At 40.9% G+C, this 26,969-nt stretch overlaps 1 protein-coding gene across 1 annotated transcript; it reads right to left on the bottom strand.

Moving 5' to 3' along the window:
* Nucleotides 1-592: 592 nt before the first annotated feature.
* Nucleotides 593-25,848, bottom strand: usp11 (ubiquitin specific peptidase 11). Its single transcript, XM_072681428.1, has 21 exons — nucleotides 25,657-25,848; nucleotides 23,271-23,380; nucleotides 19,126-19,256; nucleotides 18,442-18,559; nucleotides 17,156-17,301; nucleotides 16,207-16,268; nucleotides 15,060-15,159; nucleotides 14,715-14,888; nucleotides 14,275-14,433; nucleotides 12,927-13,151; nucleotides 12,483-12,566; nucleotides 11,506-11,600; nucleotides 10,751-10,957; nucleotides 9,462-9,604; nucleotides 8,796-9,242; nucleotides 8,107-8,177; nucleotides 6,846-6,958; nucleotides 5,965-6,114; nucleotides 5,627-5,742; nucleotides 5,335-5,423; nucleotides 593-4,416 (listed from the first exon to the last, which is right to left on the bottom strand). The coding sequence occupies exons 1-21, from the start codon at nucleotides 25,764-25,766 to the stop codon at nucleotides 4,288-4,290; spliced, it is 2,979 nt and encodes a 992-aa protein (XP_072537529.1). The 5' UTR covers nucleotides 25,767-25,848; the 3' UTR covers nucleotides 593-4,287.
* Between the last annotated feature and the right edge of the window lie 1,121 nt (nucleotides 25,849-26,969).

The following is a 26,969-nucleotide window of genomic DNA, read 5'->3' as shown; positions in this document are numbered from 1 at the left end:
CAGGGATCAAACTCTCAGTCTCAAAAAACAAGGCCAACGCTTAGGCAGTTGCGCCACCTGGAAGTCCAAATCATGCCTGAATTTCACATAATTAAACATGTGACAAGGTTGTACAGTGGTGTAATGAACAGTGCATCTGTCACACAGCTCCAGGGGCCTCGTTTATGGGTTAGTCTGTGTCTGGGTGGATTTCTTCTAGGTACTATGGTTTCCTTTCCACCTCCCAAAAACCAGAAATAAACTGGGTGTGGGTGGTACCCTGTGATGGACTGGTGCCATGACCAGGAGATATTCCTGCCTTGCACCTGCAACCAGTTTTTCTGTGTACTCTGTGGATCCTGAACAGGAAGAAGCTAAGAAGTGAACAAGTTAGCGGTGTGGCACATTGCCTCGTCTTGCCGGGATATCAGTTATTTGTTATGCTAACACTTGAAGGTTTTCCTCCTTCAAGTGACCAGACAGCATAAACACGCCAGAGACAGTAGCTAGACATCAGCGTATGTGACCAGTTATTTTTCCAGGGAAGATTTCGAACCTAAATTCCAGTTCAGATAAGTTGCTGGAAATCAAATATGTCAAACAAAGCGTAAAATCTACAACAATACTACATACTGTCATTTATTCATATCAAAACATGAGTATACAATTATATAGTCCATCTATTAACAAAATAAAAATGAAAGCTCACCCGCCCCCAGCATCTGATCTATTTGATCAAAGATATTTATTACAATACAAAAATACTGTACAGATGCCTTTTTAAAAATCATTAAGAGCTCTATCCAGAAAGCACTTTACTGAAATATTCTCATCGCTCAGATCATTATAAATTGCAAACAATAAATGAAAAAGAGAACGTAATATTTATAACCTCCTTTGTTTTCTTAACCCTTTCCTTAAAGATAAAAATACAAATTCTTGCTGAAAAATGTGTCCCCGTTTGTGTCCTGCAAAAGAGTGTCTTTCCCAGTGGAAAAAGTGAGGGGTCGTGGAAGATCCCGAAGCGTGTTGATTGCGGCCTTGTGCAGAGACATGGATGTGCTAGAAGTGGAATTAAAACTCACTCGTTTTCTGCATCTGGCAGTTAAGAAAATAAATAGCTGATGAGTGAGCGCATACGAAGCTATTTTACACCATCACCTAAAATAGTCTGCCCCTCTGCTAAGTCTTTAGAGGTTCACAGGAATCGTATTGCAACAGTTACATTTCTGACTGCTCTGTCCCTGATATAAGTGAGAGGAAACAAAAAAACAAACAAACACAAACAAAAAGATGCAACCCATAAAGGGACAATTTAACCAACAATGCTAACATGACTGACACCAAATGAAGGCTATTAGCTACCATAGCATTGCTTAGCATATCCCTCACAAGCACAAGACTTCCGGTCATTTCATCTGCCTTTCATTTGGTATTAGCAATGTCAGCATTTATAGGAAAAAATAACAGTCTGTCCACAACCCTCGGATGGGACACAACAGCGAACAATCAAAAGCTCTGACCGGATGTTTCTGGAAACGTTTCTTTTTTGCAGCCAAATTACGAACACAGATAATGAAGTCAGTATCAAGACAGATGAGCCCAGTCTTAGACCAAGGGTCAGGAACTACAGTCCTGAAGGGATGGATTTCTGCACAGTCCGGTGATTTTCCTGCCCAAACACCCCTAATTGAACCCATTAGCACCAAACTATGCCGGGCCCTGTCCCTCATTTCCTAGACCCTGCATTAAATTCTGCAGCTTTTATGTTGGTTTTTTTTGTCAGATTATCATTACAGCAGTATTTCAACCAAGAATTTATCTTGCTAATAAAAATAAGAAAAAATAATGATTATGAATAATTGTTAGCATAGAACAGTCTGGATTAGCACTGTTATGCTAACTGTTGCTCACTAGCTTTCATATATTACTGATGTTAGCACACGTGTCTGTGTGAAAGATTACTTTAAGCCATCTGAGAAACAATCCAAAAAACAAAAGAGCACAGCATTGAGGTTAAAGGGATGCAATGTGAAACTGGATTCATGGTTTGGAAAGCCTCTATAACAGGAAGTGGATAAACAGGGGCTGGAGTCCAGCACAGTCTGCAAATTTCCATGCTGTAACAGACTTGCTAAACCTGGCAGTTAACAGGTGAGCTGAATCAGGTGGGCTTGAGATGGAAAAGCCCAAAACTGTGCAGGAATTCAAGCCCCCAGGGCAGGAATTGCCCACCCCTGCTCTAGAACCTAAACTCTATATTGCAAAACATAATCTTGGCTTTAGATTATTCCATTTTTATTATTAGGTCACTTCATTATAACCACCTCTTTACAGTTCTATAATCACAGACTGTAGTTCTCTATCTGTTTCCTCCTGTAGCCTCCTTTCACCCTGTTCTTCAATGGTCAGGACCCCACAGAGCAGGTAGTATTTAGGTGGTGGGTCATTCTCAGCAATGCAGTGACAGACTGACATTGTGGTGGTGGTGTGTTAGTAGTGTGTTGCGCTGGTATGAGTGGATCAGACACAGCATTGAGAATGACCAACACAAACTGCGCAGCAGCAGAAACAGAGCTTCTGCCTCTGACTTTACATCTACACGAGTGGACAGTGAGTGCTCAGCACTGCTGTGTCTGATCCACTTGTACCAGCAGCGCTATACACACCAACACACTCACCACCACCATGTCAGTCAGGGTCACTGCAGTGCTGAGAGTGACCCACCACCCAAATACTACCTGCGGCGGTGGTCAGTCCTGTGGGGTCTTAACCATTGATGAACAGGTTGAAAGGAGGCTAATATATAAGTATGAAGATGGGCAGACTGACTACAGTCTGGACTTATAGAACTACAGAGTGCTCCTGTATGGTAAAGAGGAGCTGATGGAATAGACAATGAGTGTAAAAAACAAACAAACAAGGAGCTGGTTTTAATGAAGTGGCTGGTTGAGTATACTTGTTTAAGGAGAGTTTGTATTAAACCCCTCCTAAAAATAAGTAAAACATAATAATAATAATAATAATAATAAAATTGCAGACCAAAATTATTTGCAGTGTTGTGTTGCAGTGTTGTCAGATTAAGCTTAGCTTCAGACTAGTGTATATACAGTGCATCTCAATCTAAGGCAAGGCTCAGTGTGTCTACAGGTAACTTTCCAAACCACGAATGTAGCTTTATACACTGCAAAATGATCATTCGTCAAGTGAAATAATCTTAAACCTAGCCAAATTAATATTCGTCATTGTAAATTGTTGTCCAAATATTATAAGATTAATCTGTTTCAAGTTTTTGACTTGTTTTAAACTTGTTTATTTTATCTAGTGAAAGTGCCTTATTTGAGTATTAGAGACAAAATTTAGGATTCAAAACCATTTCACTTGCTAAAATATCATTTCTGCAGTGCACAGTCCCTTGCTTCTGAGGTTGCATGTTAGAATTCCCCAGATACCATGGCCCTGTGGGGCCTGTATGGGTTGCCCAGCTAGGAACCAGAGCATTTTGTCCATGGGACCTATGTTGGCTCCACATATGCTGGGTCGGGGTCAGTGGCAGGACCAGGGGTCAAACATGGGCCCCATCTGGGTTGCACACTGCACATGGGGCCTAAATGGGACCCGTGTGAGATTAGGGTGGGCTGCAACGATATGGCCCATTTGGGAAGCCCAACAGGGTTCCAGTAACAAACCCACTCAGAGCCCATCCCCACTTGGGAACCATCTAGCCCAGGCTCCACCCATGTGAGCCCCAACATGAGCATGCTGGCTGAATCTGCACCCATTAGGTGACTAAGGGTAGCAGATCTAGATCAGCCCCAAATAGTTACGAGCACAGGCCCAGGACACTGGCCGAAAGCAAAGCAGCTTATCTGGCTTTACCACAGGTCAACCTCAAGCAATCATGTCTGAATGGCACCCAGAGCCTGCAAGGATTTTAAAACCCGCAAGAATAACAAAACAATACAAAAGGAAAAAAAAATGGAGCAGCGCAAACAAACCATGCGGCATCCCAGTCTGCCTCCATCGGTTCCTGTGCGCTTCTCGCGAAGAAGGAATAATGACGAGTCCCCTACCATGATGCCTCTGCACCTGCCTGAGAGAGTAGCCTCTGCCTCCCACCTTCCGGGTTCGGTTGGAGAAGAGGCAGAAGGTTCAAGTTTTTTTTTTCTTTAAAAACAAAGAAAAAGACAAAACAATAAACAAACAAAAAAACCCTCCCTGATTAACCTGAGAGTGGGAGAGAACACAAATACAGAGGGAGACGGCAGGAAGGCAAGAAAACCAAACATAAACATCAGTGGGGCTGGTTCAGTCTATCTCCATGGCTCCAGACCCTCCGTCGTGGTTAGAGGAAGTGATGTGATTATCAGGTGGAGGAAGCGTCGGATAGCAGATCTTGTCTTGCCGCTGGTAGAACAGAAGGTAGGCAGCGTTGGTCTAGGAAGAAACAGACGGAAAGTGAGTGATCTCGTTTAGGTAGAGCTGCACACAGTACTGTATAAGGTTCAATGTGAAATACACTATATGGACAAAAGTATTGGGACACCTGCTCATTCATTGTTTCTTCTAAATCAAGGCTATTAGTAAAAGTTAATCCTGCTTTTGTTGAAATAACTGTCTCTACTGTCCAGGAAAGAACTAGAACTACTAGATTTTGGAGGAGCACTGCTGTGAGGATTTGATTGCATTCAGTGACCAGGGTGTTAGTGAAGTCAGGATGTTGGATAATCACCAATCCACCTCATCATCCAATATTCCTCAACTTATCACCAAAAGTCCAAAGTACACAGTTCTTCTACAGCAAGTAAGTAACTTATTACAATAATTTAATATATTAAAGCACAAATCTCAGTTTAAGATCTCATATGTAACCATTGTTACCAAAATCTCATATGTCCATGTATGCGTTAATGGTTAAATATATTACATGTTGGGGATTAGACTGTGAAAGATTAGCACCACAGCCTTTTCTGTGAGCTGTGATGGTGCTCAAATTAAAACAGCTGTGTGAAAATCAAAGTTGGTTCAAGATGGATTAATGTTCTTTGTTATGTGACTGATGCGTCAATCAATAATAAATAGCAACACAGTGCACAGCCGTGTCTGTTAGCATTTTTAATTACGTCACCAAGAGGTCAGTTTAAACAGAACTACCATTACTGAGGAAGTTTCAAGTACAGCCAATTACAGAAAGCCATTCCATCCGATTATTAATGCGGCACTATAAACACTATGGCTGTGGAGGATTTGTGCTGGATTAAAATCTCACAGATCCCATCAGTCAATATATCAAATTAAGAGCACATGCCCCAGTTAAATGAATTCAGCTGAAACAGGGTTTAAAATCATTCTTACCACAATTTGTTCCTCTTTTGCACAGGTCACTTTGCTATCGTCGAAATAATACCACTGACCATTGTCCTTGTTCCGGGCATAGCTGGTATCTGGATGGAAAGAATGAAATTAAAAATTTAAATAAATAAATAACCCACAACAATCAGTGTTTTGACACTTTACTTTTTGTACTCCTCTATAAACAGTTACATGGGAACATTAATTCAAACACTAATTGGATTAACTCAGACTGAATCATGTAGTTCTTAATGATCCTGTTAAAAGGGCATCTTTTAAACAAAGTGAAACATACAGTGTCCATCTCGGAGGCCACCATAGTGGTTTGACACAGCGATCAGGTCATATCTGCTGGGAGGTTCAGAGTCAGTCCCTATTTTCCTCAGGAGAAAGTCGGAAAAGTCCAGACATCTGCAAAGCATGACAGGACATTAGCTTACAACAGCCACAGTTACTTTTCTTACACCATGAACCTTTACCCACAACACCCTGTGTAATTCCACTATTTTGCCCACTGCTTGCGTTAGTCTTCTGTTGTTTATTTGAACCAGCATGTAAAATGCGTGGTGAATGAATTATCAAGACTTACACAGACTTCACATCTCCAACAGGATGAAGAACAAACCCACTCACCGTAAAGGGAAGTCGACGATAGTGTCCAGTTTCTCGCGAGAGTACTTGGTGTAGGAGAACCGTTTCAAGTGGATGATTAAGACCTCAGGAAGAGACCACAAGTCCAGCTTCTTAGTGGCCAGCTGGTGCTTCTTACATGTCGGGCAATACCTGAAGAACACCACTGCGTTTAGTTACGTAATCATTAGTTCACACATTATTTTAATGCAAAAATCTTTAACATAGGGTTGTCACGTTATTCCGTCCTATTAAGCCCTTTGCTTTCCAAAGCAGGTTGTTAACACAATTCCTTGATATGCTGCAAATATAGTAGGGAAATGACCAAACTGTCCTAGGCTAGTTCGGTGGCCACCCTTACTAGTCTCCTTCTTCACGGTCTCTCAGTTCATGAGGACGGCCTGCTCTAGGCAGATTTACACAGGTGCCATATTGCTTCCATTGCTTACTGATTGATTTAACTAAACTCCAGGGGATGTTCAGTGACTTGGATATTTATTTGTACCCACACCCTGACTTACTCTTTAATAGCTTTTCTCTGAGCCTGATTTCTCTGGTCACCTGTCTGGAAAGTCCAATCACTGAAGACACATTCACTGCACTCAGGTGATCTCCACTTCACTAACTGTGAGACTACTAGGTCCGATACTTTAAAGGGGGTGAATCTTGCAATCTATGCAATTATATTATATAACTAACAACAACTTATAATTCTACTTAAATAAAATATTCAAGGGGATGAATACTAGTATATGTATATGACACTATAATTCGATAGAAACAACAGGTTACCGGTAAGACTACTCTATAAGGGGTTAAGTCAGTTACCAGAAACAAGAATAATATTTTTTTTAAACTAGCGTGTAAGGGGCTAAGTAGGTTACCACGGGTTTTCCTCTTCTAGCGTCTCCACTGTGGTGAAGAGCTCGATGCACTCTTGCAGCTGCACTGTGGTGTGCTGTTGGGGGACCTCCATGCTTTGGTCCTTCACATATTTCTGCACGTAAAGAAATTCAGAACACATGAAGTATAGAGGGCAGGTGCATGAAGAACTGTGATAAGTGTGATCTAAGGTTTGGAGACAAACAGGGTATCAGAAGATAATGGACAACTACCACATAATAAAAGGGATTGATTATGTCAAGTCCAATTTATTTGTATGGTGCTTTTTACAACTGTTGTTGTCACAAAGCAGCTCTACATAATCAGTAATTAGTAAAAGACAGAAAAAAAATAAAATAAATAACAATAACAAAAGACATGAAAAATCTAGCAAGGCAATGGCGACAGTGGCAAGGAAAAACTCCCTTAGAGCTGGAGGAAGAAACCCTGCCAGGAACCAAGACTCACAAGGGGGACCCGACCCATCCTCCTCTGGTCAGAACTATTTATAAATTATTGCTAACAGTTACCAAACCATCTATACTGTTGAACTGCTCTGATCATAATCATAATATATTAATCATGGTGTAGTAGAATTTAATATGAGCCATGGCAGTGATGGTCAGAGTAATGAGAGTAATGATAGTTAATAGTGGTGATATTAGTAGTGGCAGATAGTTAAGAGTCCATTAGGGAATTCTTTATTTGCTGAGCTTTACTACAGCTTTCCTTATCCACTGTTCAGAAGCTCCTGAAGGGTTAATTCACTGAATGCATCTAATCTTGCTTTAGAGTCAGAGTTAAATACTGCCAAGCAGTGCAATGTTGTGAGAACAGTTACAGAGAGAGAGTATATACAAAATGTATTTATTTTTATTGTTGGGTAAGATATCCCTCTTCTTTATTGGTGAATAACCACAAACTGTGGTTCAACAAATTTAAATAGCACAGAGGACTCACAGGACTTATGGGTCTGTGGACCGGGATACGGAATGTATGTGAAGCACTTTGATAATTTGATAATTTCATGGACGACAAAAAAAAGTAGTAAAGGAAGTAATCAAGTCCAGATGAGAACTTATGCAATACTGATGCACACCCAAGTTGTCTGCCTTTACCGGTGTTATGCATAATATAGAAACTTTATGTATGTTTTATGTTTCACTAACTTTCCTAAACAGCCAAAATGTCATGACTCCAAGGCTGTAAATATAGTAGACTCCATAAACAATGGAGGAAACCCTGTATCCTATACACACTTACCTCTGCCTCGTTCTCATTGTAGTACTTCTTTTTCATGTCAGGGTCCCAGTCAATGGCCACGTACAGTGGAGCTGTAAAAAGATGCCACAAGTAAATCAGTGCCATCTCGAATATTCCCAAATGATCTCACTCAGAATAACAAGGCCTGTATATTACATTACTCATATTTTATATTTTTCCTTTAAAGGTCCACTTCCAACTTTTTGGCAGCTTTATGCTCCAGATATGGTCAGAATGAGTTTTTCCATGACCATTTTTCAAGCTTCACCGCTTAGAAGTAAATACACTGCTTTTGACACTGTGCTGAAATAACCAATTGGCTGCTCTGTATTGTGCCTCATTAAACAAAAATGGGTGGGGCTAAACAATGGCAGGCCAAAAAGGCAGTTAGTTGTGGGGACCTCAGAAAATATGAATGGTAAGTTTTATACTAGATCCATATTTACATATTACTTTAAACTAGCAGGTTATGGTGAAAATGGGTGGTCATATGTAAATATGATGACGACTGCGACATCACAACTGTGAAAAATTCAAAACGGGATGTTTTTCAACCTTAGTTTCCTTAGTGGACTGATTATACTGGGAGTGAACATTAAGCTTCAAAGCTAACACTGTTTAAAGTGCATCATGCTGTCAAAAACCAACATCTTTTTCCAATGATATGGGCTCTTTAACCTGAGACTCACAGCTGAAAGAGAGAGTGTTGCCTCCGTCTGCCATCCCTCGTTCCGTGGTGCCATTGGAATTCACTGCTTGGATAGTGAAGAGTGGCTTCCTCCTCTTTTCTGCACAGCGCCGTCTACTCACCGCCTTCTTATTCACCTGAGCTACAGACTCAGCATCCTCTCTCTCTTCCTCATCCTCCTCTTTCCCAGAAGCCTCTGCAGCACCTTGCTCCCCATCAGCAGCCTCTTGGGAGTTGGTGTCTGTGCTGCCGCAAGCTGACTGGCCCTCCTCCGTGCTGCTGCCCCGGTCTGGTTCACTACTTGACTCCTCCTCTGCTCCCTCATTCCCTTCACTGCTGGGACCGGCCTTGGCTTGGACATTGTTTTGTCCTTCATCGTGAGTGTTCTCCTGGGACTCCTCTTCTCTCTTGGATGGGCCTGCCTTCTCAGAGTCTTCCTCACCATCATCTGCATGGTAGTGAAGTGCTTATTTAGCGGCAGACGATCGACCACAGTTGGCAGTATTACAGAGTATACTATCTGGATATGAAGCCTATGATGTAAAAAACCTCATAATTGAATACGAGTCAGTAAGTTGCCCAATTATAGATTATAAATCAATAGCTGCAGATAAGATCACACTAAACAAATAACTTTTGGTCCAGGACTGGGACAGGAGCACATTACCTCCACTCACTCCATTGGTCTGATTCTTGTACAATTCCTCCTCTTCATCATTCTCTTCACCATTTTCCTCTTCTTCCTCCTCCTCCTCTTCTTCTTCTTCTTCTTCCACTTCCTCAGCTGGGTCTGGTTGACGGACGTACCGCCTGCAAAAGGATGAAAGACGGATGTCCCGATAAAGGTTTTTTTAACCCCCTGATCCGATCCTCTTAATGCTGACTATCGTCCGATACCGATCCAATGCAAGTGTTTCTGTAAATGCTGAGTATCGGCTGATGTATATCCAATTTGTGTTTGTATAATCAATCCAGCCCCACAGTTTAGATCAGACGCTGCTGATTAATCCATTCAGTGAAATCCCTTTATTTTCAGTATCAGTTTCTATAATCGGACAATCTGGACTGACTGATTTAGTTTAGTCGAGACTTTTGTTAAAATGACTGTTTTATAGTGTTTAATATCTTATAATCCAGTCTAATCTCCTCCCTGACCAATCAGCTCCCAGCTCCTTTACAACACTGCAGTCTAATCACTTCCTGTGTGTGTGTGTGTGTGTAGTGGTACACACTCTGGACTGATATCTGTTGTTGTTGGTCTACTGGTGTGTAATAACTGGTTTATAGTGGGTGAATGTGCTGTGTGTGATTGGGGTTTCTATAGCGTGTGTGTGTTAGCATTAGCGTTAGCCTCAACTCGGTTCTGAATGGGCTCTTTATTGCTGGTTTAGAAACAGAGAAAGGCGAGCAGTTCTCCCGCTGGTAAAACAGAGCGTTTCAGTGAGACTTTTATAAAGGTTCAGGTTTTATGGTCTGTTATCATGTTCTACTGTAAAATAGCTCCACACTGCAGAACCTCCACTCTTTTGTTATTGCACTGCTTCCGCAGGCTGGGAATAATGTCCATTAATGGTACACTGAGGACACCAGATGTAATATTAGACGTCTACAGCCGCTAGTTTAATACTGCAGACTGCATGGCGAAATCATCATGCATACATTACAATAAAACCTTTGGATCCCAAACGTATCCTGGCTGACAATTTGGAGTAGTAGTAGGTAACAACACTGCCTTCACACTGAGAGACTGGGCAAATACACTATAAGAAACACTACAATCCCTGACCTGTGCTCTCTGCTAAGCATATCAATGATTATATCAGTACTATAACAGTGCACAACAGTGAACTTAAACTTACTTTAACCATTCTTTTTAAGCATTGCTTTGATTTCTCTCTGGTTCAGCATTTCCAAGAAACACAAACCAATAAACTAGGCCTAAGGATGAGCACTCACGCCAGTCGCTGCAGGAAGATGTGGTACAGGGCATCTCTTGCGCATTGAGACCGAGGCAGCGCCATGAGCAGAGGGTGGCCAAACAACGACGTGCTGTAGTTGCTGCCCCCTGAACCATAGTCTCGGTAGTGGGAGCGCTCGCGCATATAGACAGCCAGAAGCACCTCCTCTTCCTCCTCGTCCACACAGCTGTTGCTTAGTTCATACCTGCAGGAACATAAACAAAGATACTGGCTACTGGATTTGAAAAGGTGAACTAGAACAATTCAGTTAAGGCAATTAAAGAGGACATGCTAACTGATCAACATTAGCTTGTATTCAGTGTTTTCATGCGGTTTGTTTAGAGTAGCTCCTTAACCCCGCTTTCACTTCTTAATGTTTCAGTTACTAATCCTAAAACTATTATAATTAACATTTACTTGCTGTGGAGTGCCACAGGGTTCAATTGCAGGGCCTATTAAAGTGGTGTAAGTATTAATACTAATGAAGTATGGGCCTACACACAGGGTTTTAAGGATTTAAGTGGTTAAAGAGCCAACCAAGATGGTCTTAGTTATTAGATGCCATTTAAATTAAGTCTATTAAGTCATAAACATCCGGATATACACACACACACACACACACACACATTTATATATATATTTATATATGCCCAGATCAGCAACAACAATGAAAATTACTACCACAGTTAAAAGACTTGGTGGTGTTTCCTGTTAGGCTAAGTGTGCTAGCTCAACAGATTGATGCAAGCTTACACAAAGATGTCATCTCTGTCCAGTATGCAGCTCAGAGACTCATCAACTTGGTAGATCTTGTAGAAGCGATGGTTAAACACATCCGCCACTACCATCTGATAGAGCAGAGGAAGAAAGACATTTATGATGAGTTACATCAAACATACACCAAAATCAAACTTCAGACTTTGGGAGAATATAGTTTTGCTGATACTAAACAGCAGCTCTTCCCTCAAATCCATCTGTTAGTTATGTGAATACGCTTTGCTCTGGGAACAAGGCCTCATGACCATGACTTTTCCTGTGCAAGAATCCGCAGAAGGGTGCTCAGACTCGGCACGCAACAGAGTGAAAACCAGGGGGAGCGAATGGGGATCAGAGATAGGCTACAAGCTAATGTTAGCCATATGGCTTTTACCAGATTTTCTCAGATTAACCAAACTGGAGCTAAACACACATCAGAGTGGGGGAAAGGCTAAAAGCTACCTGGCAAAATCTGGTAACACTGAAGAATAACTATAGTGTTTCTGTTAAAGTGTTAAAAGAATATGTGGTTCTGTGAGCTGTTGCTGGTGTTGTAAACCAGATAACTAAATAAACCAAAATAACTACATAAATATATTGGCAAAAGTGCATCTAAGCATTATTTCACCCCCAACTAAAGTCTCTCACGTATTATTTTAACATCAGTCAGCAATTTAATTATTCAATATAAGCATTTTTTGGCACCTTTAAAGCCATGACCAGGGATTGATGGACGAATGGTACAGCACTTCATCCACACCTGTGAAACAGCTGATGCTTTTTGTACAATTTTAAAAATAGCTGCTAGAGTACCGCACTAACCTGGGCTGCACTCTACTGCACTCTATTCTTTAAATAGTACGCACATCTTATGAGGAGGACCATGGTGCACTGTGTACGCTGTATATAGTTGTATATAGAAATGACAAGAAAGTCTCTTAACTTGACAAGACAAGACAATTGTGTGCTCTCACCTGGTTAGCCGGGATGTCTGTTGCTTGAGACAGGGCCGTGCACAAGTCAATCACTTTGCCAGCTTTAGGGACGACCACTCGGTGCTAGAAAGAGTCAGAGGGTCAGGATTATTGATGTTGTGTGCAGTCCAGTTCCTTAATACAAAGCCCAGAAGGAAGAGAGATAAGAGATGTCCCAACTGGGCAAACTTCACATTGGCTCCAGATTTCTTAGCTTAGTGCTTCTCTTCATTTGTGAAATATACCACTACCACAATGCACTGCCCATCAATGACTGAGAACCACTGTAAAAGCATTGGAGCCATTTTAAATGTTAAGGGTTTTTAAGGGAGTGTTTACCAAATTAACCAAAACAGAAGCTAACTAGGCTGGTTGAGCATGCTAACCTGCACCCACTTGCTTGTGAACCAGTCTCTGAACCAGCATCTATCGGAGTATGTTTACCTGCACAGGTTTGGACAAAGGGTCGAGGGAAACGAAGAACACCTCCATGACCCTCTCCTTGCTGACAGGCAGGGGTACACTCAGGTAGCAGAAAGGGTCAAACGTCACAGACACCTTGCGGCACTCTGGGCAGACCAGCGTGGACTTAAATAGCCCGTGGAAGGTGTCCACGATCACAGAGTCATTCCGTCGCCTGTGGTTACGCCACGCCTCCTCTGCCACTTCCTGTCAAGGTTACATTTCCTGTTAGCACGCAGACATCTGGATATAGTGGTGTCTAGCAGGTTTAGACACAGCAGGATTCACTGCTCATATTCTCTTTAATAATGTCCCAGAAACAATTCATGTATTTTTTAGTGTGCTAATATTATCTAATATTAATAATACTGCATTTTCAGTTTTATCATTCATGAAATATGAAATATGTTTTTTAAGCTGGAACTGTATTTTTAGGTATATTTTTATTAGGCTGTCCTTTCATTTAATATGACTTTTCTATTTCTTTATATATATTTTTATTGCTTTTTATGATTTCTTCGATTCCTCTATATAAAAAATCTGTGTGTTTCGTTTTGAGGGAAAATAACAGGGTGGTAAACAGGTTTGTAATTGAGCATTTTTATTTTGCCCCAAAAGTAAAATAAATGGATTTTATATAATTTCACAAACTGAAATAAGAACCACCTATGGTTCTACATCAGATAGTCAGTACTCTGTCATATGACAGAACAGTAAAAAAGAGCCAAACTGAATTAATGTTTTTTTTAGATTTTTGTTAATATTAGCAAATATTAATATAACTGCATTTTCATTTTACTTTTATCTTTTCTTAAACAATTTTAGCACTTTTATAGCTATAACCTTAGTATTATACAAAAGTATTATTATTATTATTATTATTATGCATTGTTGTCATGATCCAATGTCTTTCACATGTGGGCACATTTAGTGAGCACATATCCTATCAGGGCAGAGAGAGGTGCGTTCACACTAATGAGAGATATGAGTCGCATACAAACACAAATGTGAATGCCCTGGCAAACAAATGTTTGGTAAGTTGACTGATTCCAGTGTATTGTTTATTATGTGATTATAGGTTATAGGTAATATGTTACAATGCTGAACGTAACGTAACACAGAATGCGATCACTCCAGAAAATACACTCAGAAATGAGAGATGCTGAGTGGTCTACTCTCAGCATTTGCTCTAGTCATGTTCAAACAGTTTAAACTCTAAATTACGCATTTTCTCCACTTTATGACTTCTGACCATCCCAAGTTTGCACTACATGTTTGTGTTCAGCAGGTGTGTGTATGTACGTCTATATTCATGTCCTGACGTCAGTACCTGGTCTGGCCTGCCATCAGCGTCCCTGAGCTCAATGTACTCCTTGTTTTTGACACGGTTAAGGTCCTCATGTAGGCCGTCCAGCAGAAAGGACAGAAGCTCCTGGGAGTCATGCTGCTGGTAGCCTAAAAACTGGGATGCAAAATGGCCCACCTTTGTCTTCTCAACCACAAAGACACAAAAAAAACACAGAAGATATATATTTTTTTAAAGATCAAAGTGGGCAATGTGACACTGATTTATTGTTATTGTGATAAATTTAGTTCTTTAGTTCACTACTTTCTTTCTTCAGAATGAAGAAAGAAATCCTTTTTACTGGATTTATGTTTACCTGCATCTGCATGAGATCCTTGTTGCAGAGATAAATGGTCTTAAATCCTTAAACCTCTTCACAGTACTAAATATTTTTAATGTTAAAATAAAAAAATAATAATACCCACCTTAAAGATACGCGGGACGACAGAGTAGTGCCTGCCTGACCACATCTGCTTGATGACGTCTGCATAGGCCTCTGCAATCTCGCCCTTCATGCCGAGAGGATTTGTAAAGTTCAGTTCGCCCAGATACAAATTCCTCAGGAAATACTCAGTCAGGGGCGGCGTGTTGCTCAGACACTAAATATGTGAAAAGAGATTTCAATTCAGCAATATTTACAGTAATACTATTTCAAAGTAGGGATATCACAATTAGGTTATTTTGCCATAATCCATAACTACAGAAATATAAATAGTGTAACTATCAGTGTAATCTCTATTGCAAAGAGGGCACGACCAGTAACATCTGACCTGCAGTGCAGAGTTCATGAAGCAGGTGTTGCCGAGGTTAGTAAGACCACATACTCCAGGCTGCCCTTTATACGTGTCCTGCTCCTCCATAGAATTTCTCCTGAAGGAACAAAAACAGAGATTAACAACCTCACACACACACACACTCCCTCTCTCTCTCTCTCTCTCTCCCTCACACACACACACACACACACACACACACACACACACACACACACACACACACACACACACACACACACACACAAACTCAAAGAATGCAGTAAATTCATGTCATAACGGCTTGATAATTATAGTCATTGCATGAAAAAAATATGTGTATCCTTTGGAATTACCTGAATTTCAGAACTGATTATCAATAAAATGGGTTCTGAGGATTTGGGGCTGCTTTTGGGGTTGTCTCAGGCAGAAGTTGATGACGTGTGAGAGACATGTGTAACACATGGGTAATGCAACAAGACAATGACCAAAAGCACACAAGTGAATCAACCATAAACTATTGAAGAAGAAGACCTGTCTTTTAAGAGTCAGGGTCCTGACCTGAAGAGGGCCGTGCTGAAAAATTCCTGAAATTCTGATAAAGTGAAACATCTGCAGGGTGGAAGGGTCCAAAATCCCTCCTCAGCAGCGTGCAAATCTTATTTGCAGCTACAGGAAATGTTTAGTGGAGGTGACTACTGCTACAGGGGTTCACTTACTTTTCTATCCTGCACCGTGGATGTTCACTCAATGTGCTCAACAAAAGACACAAACAACACAACTGCTTGTGTGTTATTAGAGAAGTTTTTCTGATTGTGTTTGTCTAGAACTGGGACTTAGATAACTATCAGACCACATTCTTTTTGTTGTAATCAGTGCGGTACTCCAGGAAATGCTAAAGGGTTCACTTACATTTTCTTGCAACTGTACTTGATACGTAAGGGGTATTTCACAAAGCTAGGTTTCTCAGCTAGTCAGATAACAAAAGGCCAAAGTCACGCTTACTGAGACCTCCTGCTTTGTGAAACACCTCCCAGAACTGGCAACCAGTGTAATACAGTGCATGTGTTCTACAAGCACCGAATGACTGACAGCACTGAATCTGTGGTGTCCCTGACTGCTCACAGATTTTTTCACTGGGTGTCCACAGTGGTTTAAATTCACTTACATGATCTGGGGTCTGGAGCTGGGCCAGGTGCCGTCAGCATTCCTTAACTCCATAATCACTGTCTGTAGAGGGAGCAGAGCGAGCATAGCAAGTCACAACACACCCACAACCAAACAGGCCTTTACACGTTCACCCAGACCCTCACACATTATATAAAACACACACACACACACACACACACACACACACACACACACACACACACACACACACACACACACACCAATGACAACAAAACTACAGTTCTCCCGGTTTCCCACCGAACACCGAAACAAACACTGTGGGGGAGGGTGGAGCCGAAGCTCTCTGAATATATGAATATTAAAACTCATCATAGTATTTGTTTACTTGTTCATAACATTAAAACATTCATTAAAACATTAAAACAAAATAAAAAGTTGATTTAATTGGTTAATTATTATATTTTATATAAATATAAAATATTTTCTCTTTGGAATTAGTTCAAATGGGACAAAATGGGAATTCCTGGTTAAATGGGACAACATATTTGGGGTATACAATGCGCTATATATCCAGCCCCTTATAATGAATGCATTTAGCTACTTTAAGTTGCACCCATTGCTGACACAAACATGCAAATGTAAACACACAAACAGCTTGTCAAGTGCATGTAGAGAAGTACTGTAAATAGAATAGGACTCTAACAGGAGCAGATAAACATTAATCTGTTGGCATCATGCCTAATGCCAGGTGTGGGCTAGAGGGGTATAAGCATTGAGCCATGGAGACGTGGAATGGTGTTCTCTGGAATGATGGATGGTGCTCCATTCAGTACTTTTAGAATGAGTTGGGGAGTTGGGGGTGAGACGGGGTGGTCATTATCAAACATCCTGACCTCAATAATGCTTTGTTATCTAAGGATTTTATTAGAAGGGGTGTCCACAAATAATTGTCCATATAGTGTATCCGTGTATGTGTGTGATGTTACCATGCCGGTAGCAAGGCAGGAGTCCAGGACAGTCATGTGGACATTTCGTAACCTCTCACAGCTGGATTCAGAACTCTTCATCCACAGTCGGGGTTCTGCATCCTCCTCGACCTCAAACTGTTTCTGCATCACCTTCTGAATAGTATCTGTATCACACACACACACACACACACACACACACACACACACACACACACACACACGAGTTACAACACAGAAGTGTCAGACACAGTGTTCCCAGAAGCCCTGCGACTGGCCTGAGAGGCCTCTCACCTAATTTGTGGACCCTAATTAGATGCTATTTTTGAAAGGGGGTTATTCTGAAATATCCTGCCTAACACAGAGCCCACCAGCAGTGACTGTTAAATCTCATTCATCCTAGCTTGAATAATATATCTACACACAAGGCAAAGCATGTCATTTCCATAATTATTAAGTTAATATTAATAAAACAATCATTTATTTTTGTAGTTTTAAATAATAATTAGCTTTTATTGTCATATATACACTGGTACAGACCAATGATATTCTTCTCATGCTCAGAGAAGGTTAAGAGCCTTGCTCAAGGGGCAGCTTAGTGGACCGTGATTCAAACCTACAACCTTGTGACCAATAACTCAGCACTCTAATCACTGAGACACCTATTTCTATTTTTCCACCCTGTGCTATAAGCTGTCTCTCTGCTCAACTAACAGTGATGTGGTGTGGTGGCTCCGGGTTACTTATCACAAGGTTGTGGGTTCAATACCCACATCTGAAAAACTGTCACTGTTAAGCTCTTGAACAATCCATTTAACACTCTCTGCTCAGGGGCACCATAGCCTGACTGACCCTTTACCCTGACCTTTAACGCTGGGATTTTTAAAAACTTAGAATTTCGAGGTACTATACAGGTGCTTATAAGTGTAATGGCAGCAGTCTGGCCATTGCCCTGCTCAAATCTAGTTTTAGCTCATTAGCTGCAAGTTGGGTGGGTGTGTGAGGTGGGAAATCACCAAACTGTGTTCAACCCAGATGTCCAGGACCAGAATTGAAGGACCCTGCAGCAAAACTAGCAAAGCTAGCCATGCCATGTTAGCACAACCGGGTGCCTCTGTAACAATTATTTTTGGAGCATCAGTCCCTCATTCATTAAGGAAGGAGAAGGTCAAAGCTTCATATTAAAAGCTTTGAATGAATGCATAAGCTAAATGTAAGAGGCTTAATGAGGTACTCATTGTACCCAATTTGTTTGAAAACCCATCAAAAAAAAGAACACGGTTTCCAAAAAGAGCTGATTTACGCACATATGGTGTCTGTTCGGCTAAACTGGGCTGTCAGAACATCATCCATGTTGCTATGGAGACAGAGGAAGATTTCCACAGGGTATATCTCAACTTTGACAGTGCTGGGAAGGTCAATAACCTGGAAAAGAGAACATTCACAACTCAGATTTTAGCACACAAATTCCAACTCCATTTATCTCGCAAATATTACCTATCAATATGGACATACATTATATGTCCAAATGTTTGTGGACACCCCTTCTAATTAATGCATTCAGCTACTGGACATTGCTGACATATATGTGCAGCGTGTCTAGTCCCTGTCGAGAAGTACTGGCAATAGAATAGGACTCTCAGGAGCAGATAAACATGAACATATTGGTTCTGCCAATGCCAGGAGTGGACTACAGGGGTATAAAGAAGGAATGATGGTGCTGCATCCAATACTTTTGAAATAAGTTGGGGATGATGAGGTGGGGTGGGGATAATACAACATCCTGATCCCGCTTACTCTGCATTCTTGTCGCTGAATGCAATCAAATCCTTACAGCAATGCTCCAAAATCTAGTAGCCTTCTTCCCTGAACAGTAGAGCTAGTTACTCCAACAAAAGCTAGATAGACTCTTTTTAATACCCTTGCTTTCAGAAGAATAAGCAGGTGTCCCAATACTTGTGTCATATAGTGCAAGTGTGAAAGGGGCTTACCTTTCTCTCCAGGGCGGGCTGGTCAACAGTCATGCCGTACCAGGACAGCAGTTTATGCCAGGCTTCTGCTGGAACCAGGACAAAGTCTTCATTCTCCACTAGCCTCTCCTTCAGACGGTATGAGTCTAAACCTGCTCACAACAAAAAGAAAACTTACAAAACACAGCCCTACAGACACACACACACTCGAATATAAGCACCCCAGACAAAAAATGCGTCACCTTCAGTGTTTAAGGTGATAAGAACTTCAGACTCCTGAAGAGGACGCTGCACAAGGATGGTCGGGCTATAACGGGACTCATAGATTGAGAAGAGGTGCAGTACAGGTACAGGGCCGTAAGCGTCACGTTGGATGTGTGGAAAATGTGTTGCATACAGATGGTAATGTAGTTGAATCTGCAGGTGTATGGAAGAGTGCGGTCATACGAGTCTACCAGCAGTGACAGAAATCCCAGTCTACAAAGAATTCTCACCAGAATTGTGGCCGAAAGACAGAACTGACAGAACTGGGCCAGCCTGCATTTTTTTTACGGTTTGTCAATCAAAATGCAATTTTTCAACATAGGTCCCTCACCAGTAATTTCTGAAAGAACACTTCGCAGGGAACTGCATACCATCAGCATATGGAGCAGAGTGGCGCACAAAAGGCCTTTGCTCATAACTGCTCAAGAATAGGGAGAATTTCCTGTAGACTGGGATTTCTGCCACTGCTGGTAGACCAGTATGACCGTAAGCTTCCATACACCTGAAGATTCAGCTACTTCCTTTACACTGTGGTCTTTGGACATGCCCAAACGCAATCACAAGACGCTCACTGCACTGTACCACCTCTTCTCCATTTATGAATCCTATCACACATCCAACAGGTATTCATAGCTCCATACTGCCACCAAGGTGATTTTTTATTTTTTTTGTCAGAGAAGCTTATATATACACTCTTAAAAATAATGTGTGCTTCAAATGGTTATCCGATCAATGGCATTCACTAAAGAACTAGTTCTATAAAGGAGTTGTTTGAGTGTGAAGAACCTTTTAATAGACCTTATGGACCTTAACCTGGTCTAAAGCACCTTCAGAAGCAGAATGTTAAGGGTGCAGATACTACCCTGCAAAATTTAGTTAAAGCCTAGGCTTAATTTGTGTCTGAGAAATGTCCCGAGCCTCAAGCAAGCAGCTATATTGGAGGCTGAAGAATGTTTTGGCCCATGCTGTGGTTCTGACCAACTGTGCACAGGGGAGCCATTTACTAAACAACACAAATCCCTTCTTGAACCCTGCCTCATTCTTTCATTCTTGTACATTACGTGGCTAGAATATATTCTAGAACACATCACAAACAGAGACCAATCAAAAAAAGAGTGCTATCAAGACTTCACAGTGTCCATGAATACTGAAAATTTTAAGACCAGTTTACTATTTACTAGTACAGATCCTGGATTACATGTGAACTACACAGTTCTGCGTTTTCCCTTACTATGAATGTACAGTCATGTGAAAAAGTGGTAGATGCTGTACTTTGACATCAACTGTGTCAAGAACTACCTGTAGGTCCCATGATGACAGTGGAACAGCTAATTTCCAACTGCTCCAAGATCTTCCCTGTCCAGACTCATTTCCAGAAGGCATCAGAGAGCTCGGATGTTGTCTGAGGTTTAAAGAAGACCAGCTTCTTCAAAAATCCTCTCGAACCATGTTCTAATGACCTGCAGCTAATGTGCACTGCAAAAATGAGTAGTTCCTTGAAGCATCTCTTGGTTACTCCAAGAACTCAAACATTCCTCAATGCGCTGAAAGGTGCCTATAAGAATGTTTGGAATTTCTCACTGGGATCTGTTTGCTCCAAGAGCCCATTTGAATTCCTAGAGGATCTTTAGGCTACTTTATTTGGATTCGGATTGAATTATGAGGTCTCTCACTAGAATAAATTTGTGCACTTTGCAAAGGCTTTCATCCTTAAAAATATGTCCCTCTAAAAAACCTTTACTGAAGCTTCCTTAAAGAACCTTAAGAGGCTTTTCCACAGTTTTAAACCAAATAACGTCCAAAAGTTCTTTGAGGAGCTTGTACGTTCAGCAGTGTGCTGCACCTGATTCAAATTTTAGGCATTTGAAGTAGTACTAGACGTGGGGGTGCTCTCAGTATTGTTCAAATGTCCAGATGTTTAAATATGTTCAAAAAGACAATGGTGTTCAAGAAGTGTCCTAATTTTCCTCACATGGCCTTATCCATGTTAATGTCTCCTGGAAGGTCAGGACTGGGTGGCACTGATATCTTTAACAGACTGAAGCTAAATGGTTGGTCACTGTTTTTTTTACTAACATGAAACAAAACTAGAAGTTAAATGGACTCAAACACATAAAGGATCATTTTAACACACCAGTCGAACCAGAGCCTTCAACTTACAGAAGAACAAAGACAAATTACACCACTTCACACACACACACATGTCCAGAATGCCCGTGTGTGTGTGTGTGTGTCCAACTGCCCACTGCTACGTGAAGTATGTTCCATTAAGATCAACTGTTTCCTTATTTCAGTGTCAGCAATTAGGTCAGCATTTCCGAATGTAAAGCCACACCTTACTGCCTGAAACTTCCTAATTTTAATAGAGCACTAAAACACTGCCTCAAAACGAGTAGAGGAATAATATCTGCTACACAGCACCTAGTTAAACTTCAAGCTCATTTTTAATTCTTCTGTTTAACAGTAAAAGGTCTCATGCAGTAGATTTGGCACATTATATATATATCTTTTTTTTTTTAGCCATTTCTTTCATTACTTTAAGCAAATAATGAGAGAAAACAGGGCATCCTAATGAAGCATGATGAATCATGCTTGAATGAATCTGTGGCATCATGCTTAATTAGGAGGCTGCTACAGATTCATTCAAGCATGATTCATCATATCATTAGGGGTGTTAGATATATTGCTGTAAAATATTGATAAATACAGAGAAATTGAAGTGTTGTGATATGTTCTGCAGTACTGTACCGATTCTTAAACACTATCTTTTTTTTTTTTTTTAAATAGTAGTTTACATGTAAAGATTGTTGGCAGACAGTGGTTCATTTTGTGTAGCGTTTAAACTCAGACCACCAGCCGTCCCTGTTCTGATAGCATAACAGGTCAGCTTTTGTTTTAGTCAGATTTTATGCATATGGTGGTGTGTTGTTATACTTTACAGTATTACAACTTATATATAAATTACAGTATCGCAATATATTGCAATATATTGAATCAGAAAGCGGTATCATGACACGCATGGTCAGGTTCTTGCCAATGCACAGCCCCACATATCATTATGATCATGACCGTAATGGAATAATTTTGCTGTCTGTAAAACGTCTTTTGAATTTATTAAATTGATTTAAAAAAACACTTTTTTAACATATTAAATTGATTACCTCACCATGCACCAGTGGGTGCGAATTTTTTTTGTTACCAATATTATCATCTTTCACTTACCCCTCCCATCCCTCACTAGTCAGTAAAAACACTCTGCTAATTCAAGGACCTCCTTGAGAACATGCTATACTCCCAAATATGTCAGAGTAGAGGTGAAAGCGTATATAGAAGTCACAGTTCTGCAGTGTAATTAGCAGTAAACAGTAAATAGAGGACATACAGTCTGGCAGGTTTGATATTTTTCGATGTAGGGCTGATTTAAATAAATAAATAAATAAATAATGTAATTTAATATATAATAATAAACAGAAAATTATGAAAGAATATGTTTATCAGTTTGTTCCACTTAGGCTCTAGTTAAACATTCAAAGCTTAAGTCCAATCCTCCCAAAGAACAGGCAAAAGAAACACCCCTTGTTGATTTGAAAGAAGCAGGATGATCTGGTTCCTGTATTGCAGTCAGATGCCAATCAGCTTGAGGTTTAGCATGACATGTTGCTAACTTGCTAACGGTTTATAGTTTAATGTTTCCGGGTGGAACTTGTGCTGGTGAAATTTAGTTCTGCATTACGTTCATCAAATAATACATGTACCGTTACACCTCTATGTCACAGTATGAATAAAAATGTGTTACGATTCTCTTTTACGAGTTTTTTTTAACAATCCCAATAAAAGTGCTTAAAAATTTACATATTGTTCCTTTAAACTGAAATTTCGTTCAAAAGTAAGACAAAACTTACTCTCAAAGAGCTCAGCGTTATCAATCTGTCCAGGAAACGTAGGAGAGTTCTGGTCTCCGGTCTTCACATACTCCTTCCACGACTCAAACCATCGACTTTCCACCAGATACCTGCAAGACAGTAAAGGGTAGTTAAATTCAACTTGTGTGATTTGGACAAAAAAGGTAGAAAAGCCTAAACGACTTCGTTACAGAACAGTTTGAAAGGTAAGATCTTTGAATAAGGACATGTCTTTCCCTGAGGTCCACTTATAACGTTTGTGTGGTTTTAGCAACAATTTTCCGACCTATCCTTATATGTGGCCATTGAACGGGTTGTGTCTGCTACTGTCCCTTTTACAACAACACATGTATTCATGAAAATGACCTCTGCTTTGATTGGCAGCCCTGTATTCTGCCACATTCAACAAAGCAACCCAGGATGAACGACTTTAAAACCTCAAATGTGAATGAGCTGGGGTTAAACTCCTGCAGGCTAAACAGGAAGGTATGTAAATATTTTGGTTTTGAGACAATTATCATAAAAAAACAATTAATTATTGGGGTATAAATGGTACATTCTGACCCTTAAGCAATGTTTGCATGAACTTTTATTTTGAAAAAAAGTTTGAAAAAATTCATTATATTATTAATTATTAATGTTTGGTGGTTCTAATATCTCTGTGTTTACAGTATGCTTTATTGTGTGCCCAAAAGCCATCAATATTGTCATGAACATAGCATAACAGGTAAGCTTTTCATAAACTTTGGGAGAAAAAAAAATAATTTTGATAAATCAATATATCGTCTAGCTTACAGTATCTCAATATATTGCAATATATTGAATTGTAAAGTGGTATCATAATATGCATGGTCAGGTTCTTGCCAATACATAGCCCCACATATCATAATGATCATGACCGTAATTGAATGATTTTGCTGTCTGTAAAACGTCTTTTGAATTTATTAAATTGATTTAAAAACAAATTGGAAAAAACATTAAAACATTATTATATTATATTATCATGTTTCACTTTCCCCTCCTACCCCTCACTGGTCAGTAAAAACACTAATTCAAAGACCTCCCTGAGAACATGCTATACTCCCAAATATGTCCGAGTAGAGGTTGGTGTGGCGCAACAGATAACACCACTACCTGCTCCCTTACCACATGGAAGACCGGGGTTCGATTCCCGGTCGCTCTGGATAAGAGCATCAGCTAAATGCCGTAAATGGAAATGGAAAATGAATGAAAGTGTACATAGAAGTCACAGTTCAGTGGTTCAAAAGCAATCAATATTGTCATGTGGGGTAATATGATTTAACTAATTATGGTTGTGCAAGCAACGCTGCACAGTAGAACAGTGCACCGCCCGGACTCAACTAAACTCTCATGCAGGTTCTTGGCGGTCATATGAGGGGTTTGATTTGCCTTGTCTTACCAGCGTACCAGCAGTTCTCTCAGATACTTTTCCTGATCTTCCAGAGCTCATCTTGAATTTACAAGGAGGGGCAAACTTATACCAAAATGCCCCTTAGTGATGGTCCTAAGGACTCTTTTTGCTCCAGATAGAGCACTTGAATTTTGAATGTTCTCCAAGTCCAAGTTGCAGCTTAAGGTGTTCACAATCCAGGCAGTTCTGGTTTAAAGTCACTGAGAGCATCTCTGAGAGCATCAGTCATAAACATGTGGTGGTAACAGCCATAGCTGACAATCGAAACCATGGTGAACACCACAACTCCACAGGGTCATTACAAAACCAGCCGGTCTGTCATTTTCCCTTCTCCTCGAAACCTTGTGCTCAAAGCGAAACTGATCTGAACAGGGCGGCGGACTGAAGCACAAACTCTAAAGTGAAACCTGGGAATGACAAATCTGCAATCAGCCAGACGCTTTCAGGAAGGACACCACATCATGGGCAGGCTAGGCTGATTTGGGCACTGAAGAGGGCTCAAATGAACCATCCCTGCCCTAGCTAGGGCAGGGATGGTTCATTTGAGCCCTCTTCAGTGCCCAAATCAGTGAAAAGCAGGGCTTAACTTGGCTAGGCTGCTTCTTTCTGTTCCTAAAAAAAAGCCAAACTCTGGAGGCAAGTTAATCAGGAACTGTCTCTAGCAGCTCCAACTCCACAATACCCACATCCATGGCTTTCCTCTCTGGATGATGTTGGCTAGCTAGTGCAAAACCACCAAACGCCACCAAAGCTACCCAGCTAACAGCTAAAGCCCAAGCCAACTCCATCCAGCCGCTGTATTTACATCTTCTCATTTCATTAAGACTGTTTTTCATGTGTGTTGATGAGCTAATGAGCACAAACAGGAACATCTGAGAGCAAATGGGAGCATTAGGCGCCTCCAGGCTGCTTTACTGAGCTCTCCGGTGAGTTTTATTGCAGCCGGACTCTCACCAGCTCTCCCCGACCCGGAGCTCCTCTTCCCGCAGCAGCGTCTCGATCTCTTTCCGCTGGGTTTCCAGCCCCGGAGGCTCCGTCGCCACGCCAGCGTTGGTCGCGGCCATAATGATTCATTTAATATTCAGCGAAAATCCGAAAGGGTCCAGCTCAGAAACACCGCAAATTATTATTATTATATCGCAGGAAGAAGGAAGAGCCTCTGATGATGACTTCCTTACAGAAAAGGGGCGGGGCTAAAGTCCGAGTGGGCGTGGCTTCGGTTTGTTTTGGTTTATATATATATAATATATAATAATATATATGTGCTACGTTGTATTAATACATTATAAATGCATATGTATAATTTAATAAATTATAAATAAATTATATGCAATACATTACAGCCATAACATTAAAACCACCTGCCTGATGTTGTATGGGTCCCCCTGAATGGGCTTCACAAGACGTCTGAAAGTGTCCTGTGTCCTCTGGCATCAGCAGGTCCTTTGTGCCATTCGCAAACAGACGACTGAAGATGTCCAGTGGTGTCTGGCACCAGGATGCTAGCAGCAGATCCTTTAAGAGTCCTGTAAGTCCTGTAAGAGACAAGGGCCTCCATGTATCAAATCAATGAGTCTTGGGCCCCTGACCCTGTAATTCTCCACTTTACCACTTTACAGGGAACACCTGACTGCCATTGGCATTGGAGAAGCTCTGACTCTGGTTGTCTAGCCATCACAAGTTGGCCCTTGTCAAAGTGTCCAAGATTTTTACTCTTGCCCATTTTTCTTGCTTCCAACACATGAACTTCAAGAACTGACTGTTATCTTGTTACCTAATATGTACCGTATATCCCAATCTTTGACAAGTGCAATTGTAACCAGATAATCTGTGTCATTTACTACCCCCCAACCAACCCCAGTAGTTTTAATGTTTTGGCAGATCAGTGTATGTCTATCTATCTGGCAATGTGTCTGTCTGACGCCCTGAATATCTGGTAGAACTTAAGACTATTCAAAGTACCGTGGGTGCAGTTGTCATGAACAACAGTAGATGGCGAGATAGTCCACTTTACTACTTCTGAGTGTGAAGAGAGTTTCTTATAATTAGTGGATTCAGTTCCTTTAAGGTCCTCCCATTGCTGACACACTTCTTCAGTTGTGCACACACAGCGTCATGTAATCTCCATAGAAGAGCATTGCCTCTCTGAAACAGCCATATATGAGCCTTAGGTCACTGTGCCAGATATTGTCTAGAGGGGTATAAAGCCCCCCAGCACTGGGCTGTGGTGCAATTGGACTGTGTTCTCTGGAATGGTGGTGGATGCA

Source organism: Salminus brasiliensis, chromosome 6 (genome assembly GCF_030463535.1).
Source record: "Salminus brasiliensis chromosome 6, fSalBra1.hap2, whole genome shotgun sequence".
Classification (NCBI taxonomy): domain Eukaryota; kingdom Metazoa; phylum Chordata; class Actinopteri; order Characiformes; family Bryconidae; genus Salminus; species Salminus brasiliensis.
Note: the sequence above shows the minus strand (reverse complement) of the source record. Positions and strands in the feature narration are given on the sequence as shown.

Bases quoted from the DNA above. Each gene is read 5' to 3' on its own strand.
- usp11 (XM_072681428.1), bottom strand. From the start codon at position 25,766: ATGGCCGCGACCAACGCTGGCGTGGCGACGGAGCCTCCGGGGCTGGAA. The intron at 19,257-23,270 runs GTAAGTTTTGTC...TGTTGTGAGCAG, and splicing joins TAACGCTGAGCTCTTTGAGA to GTTTAGACTCATACCGTCTG. The intron at 18,560-19,125 runs GTAAGCCCCTTT...TCTCTTTTCCAG, and splicing joins AGCCCGCCCTGGAGAGAAAG to GTTATTGACCTTCCCAGCAC.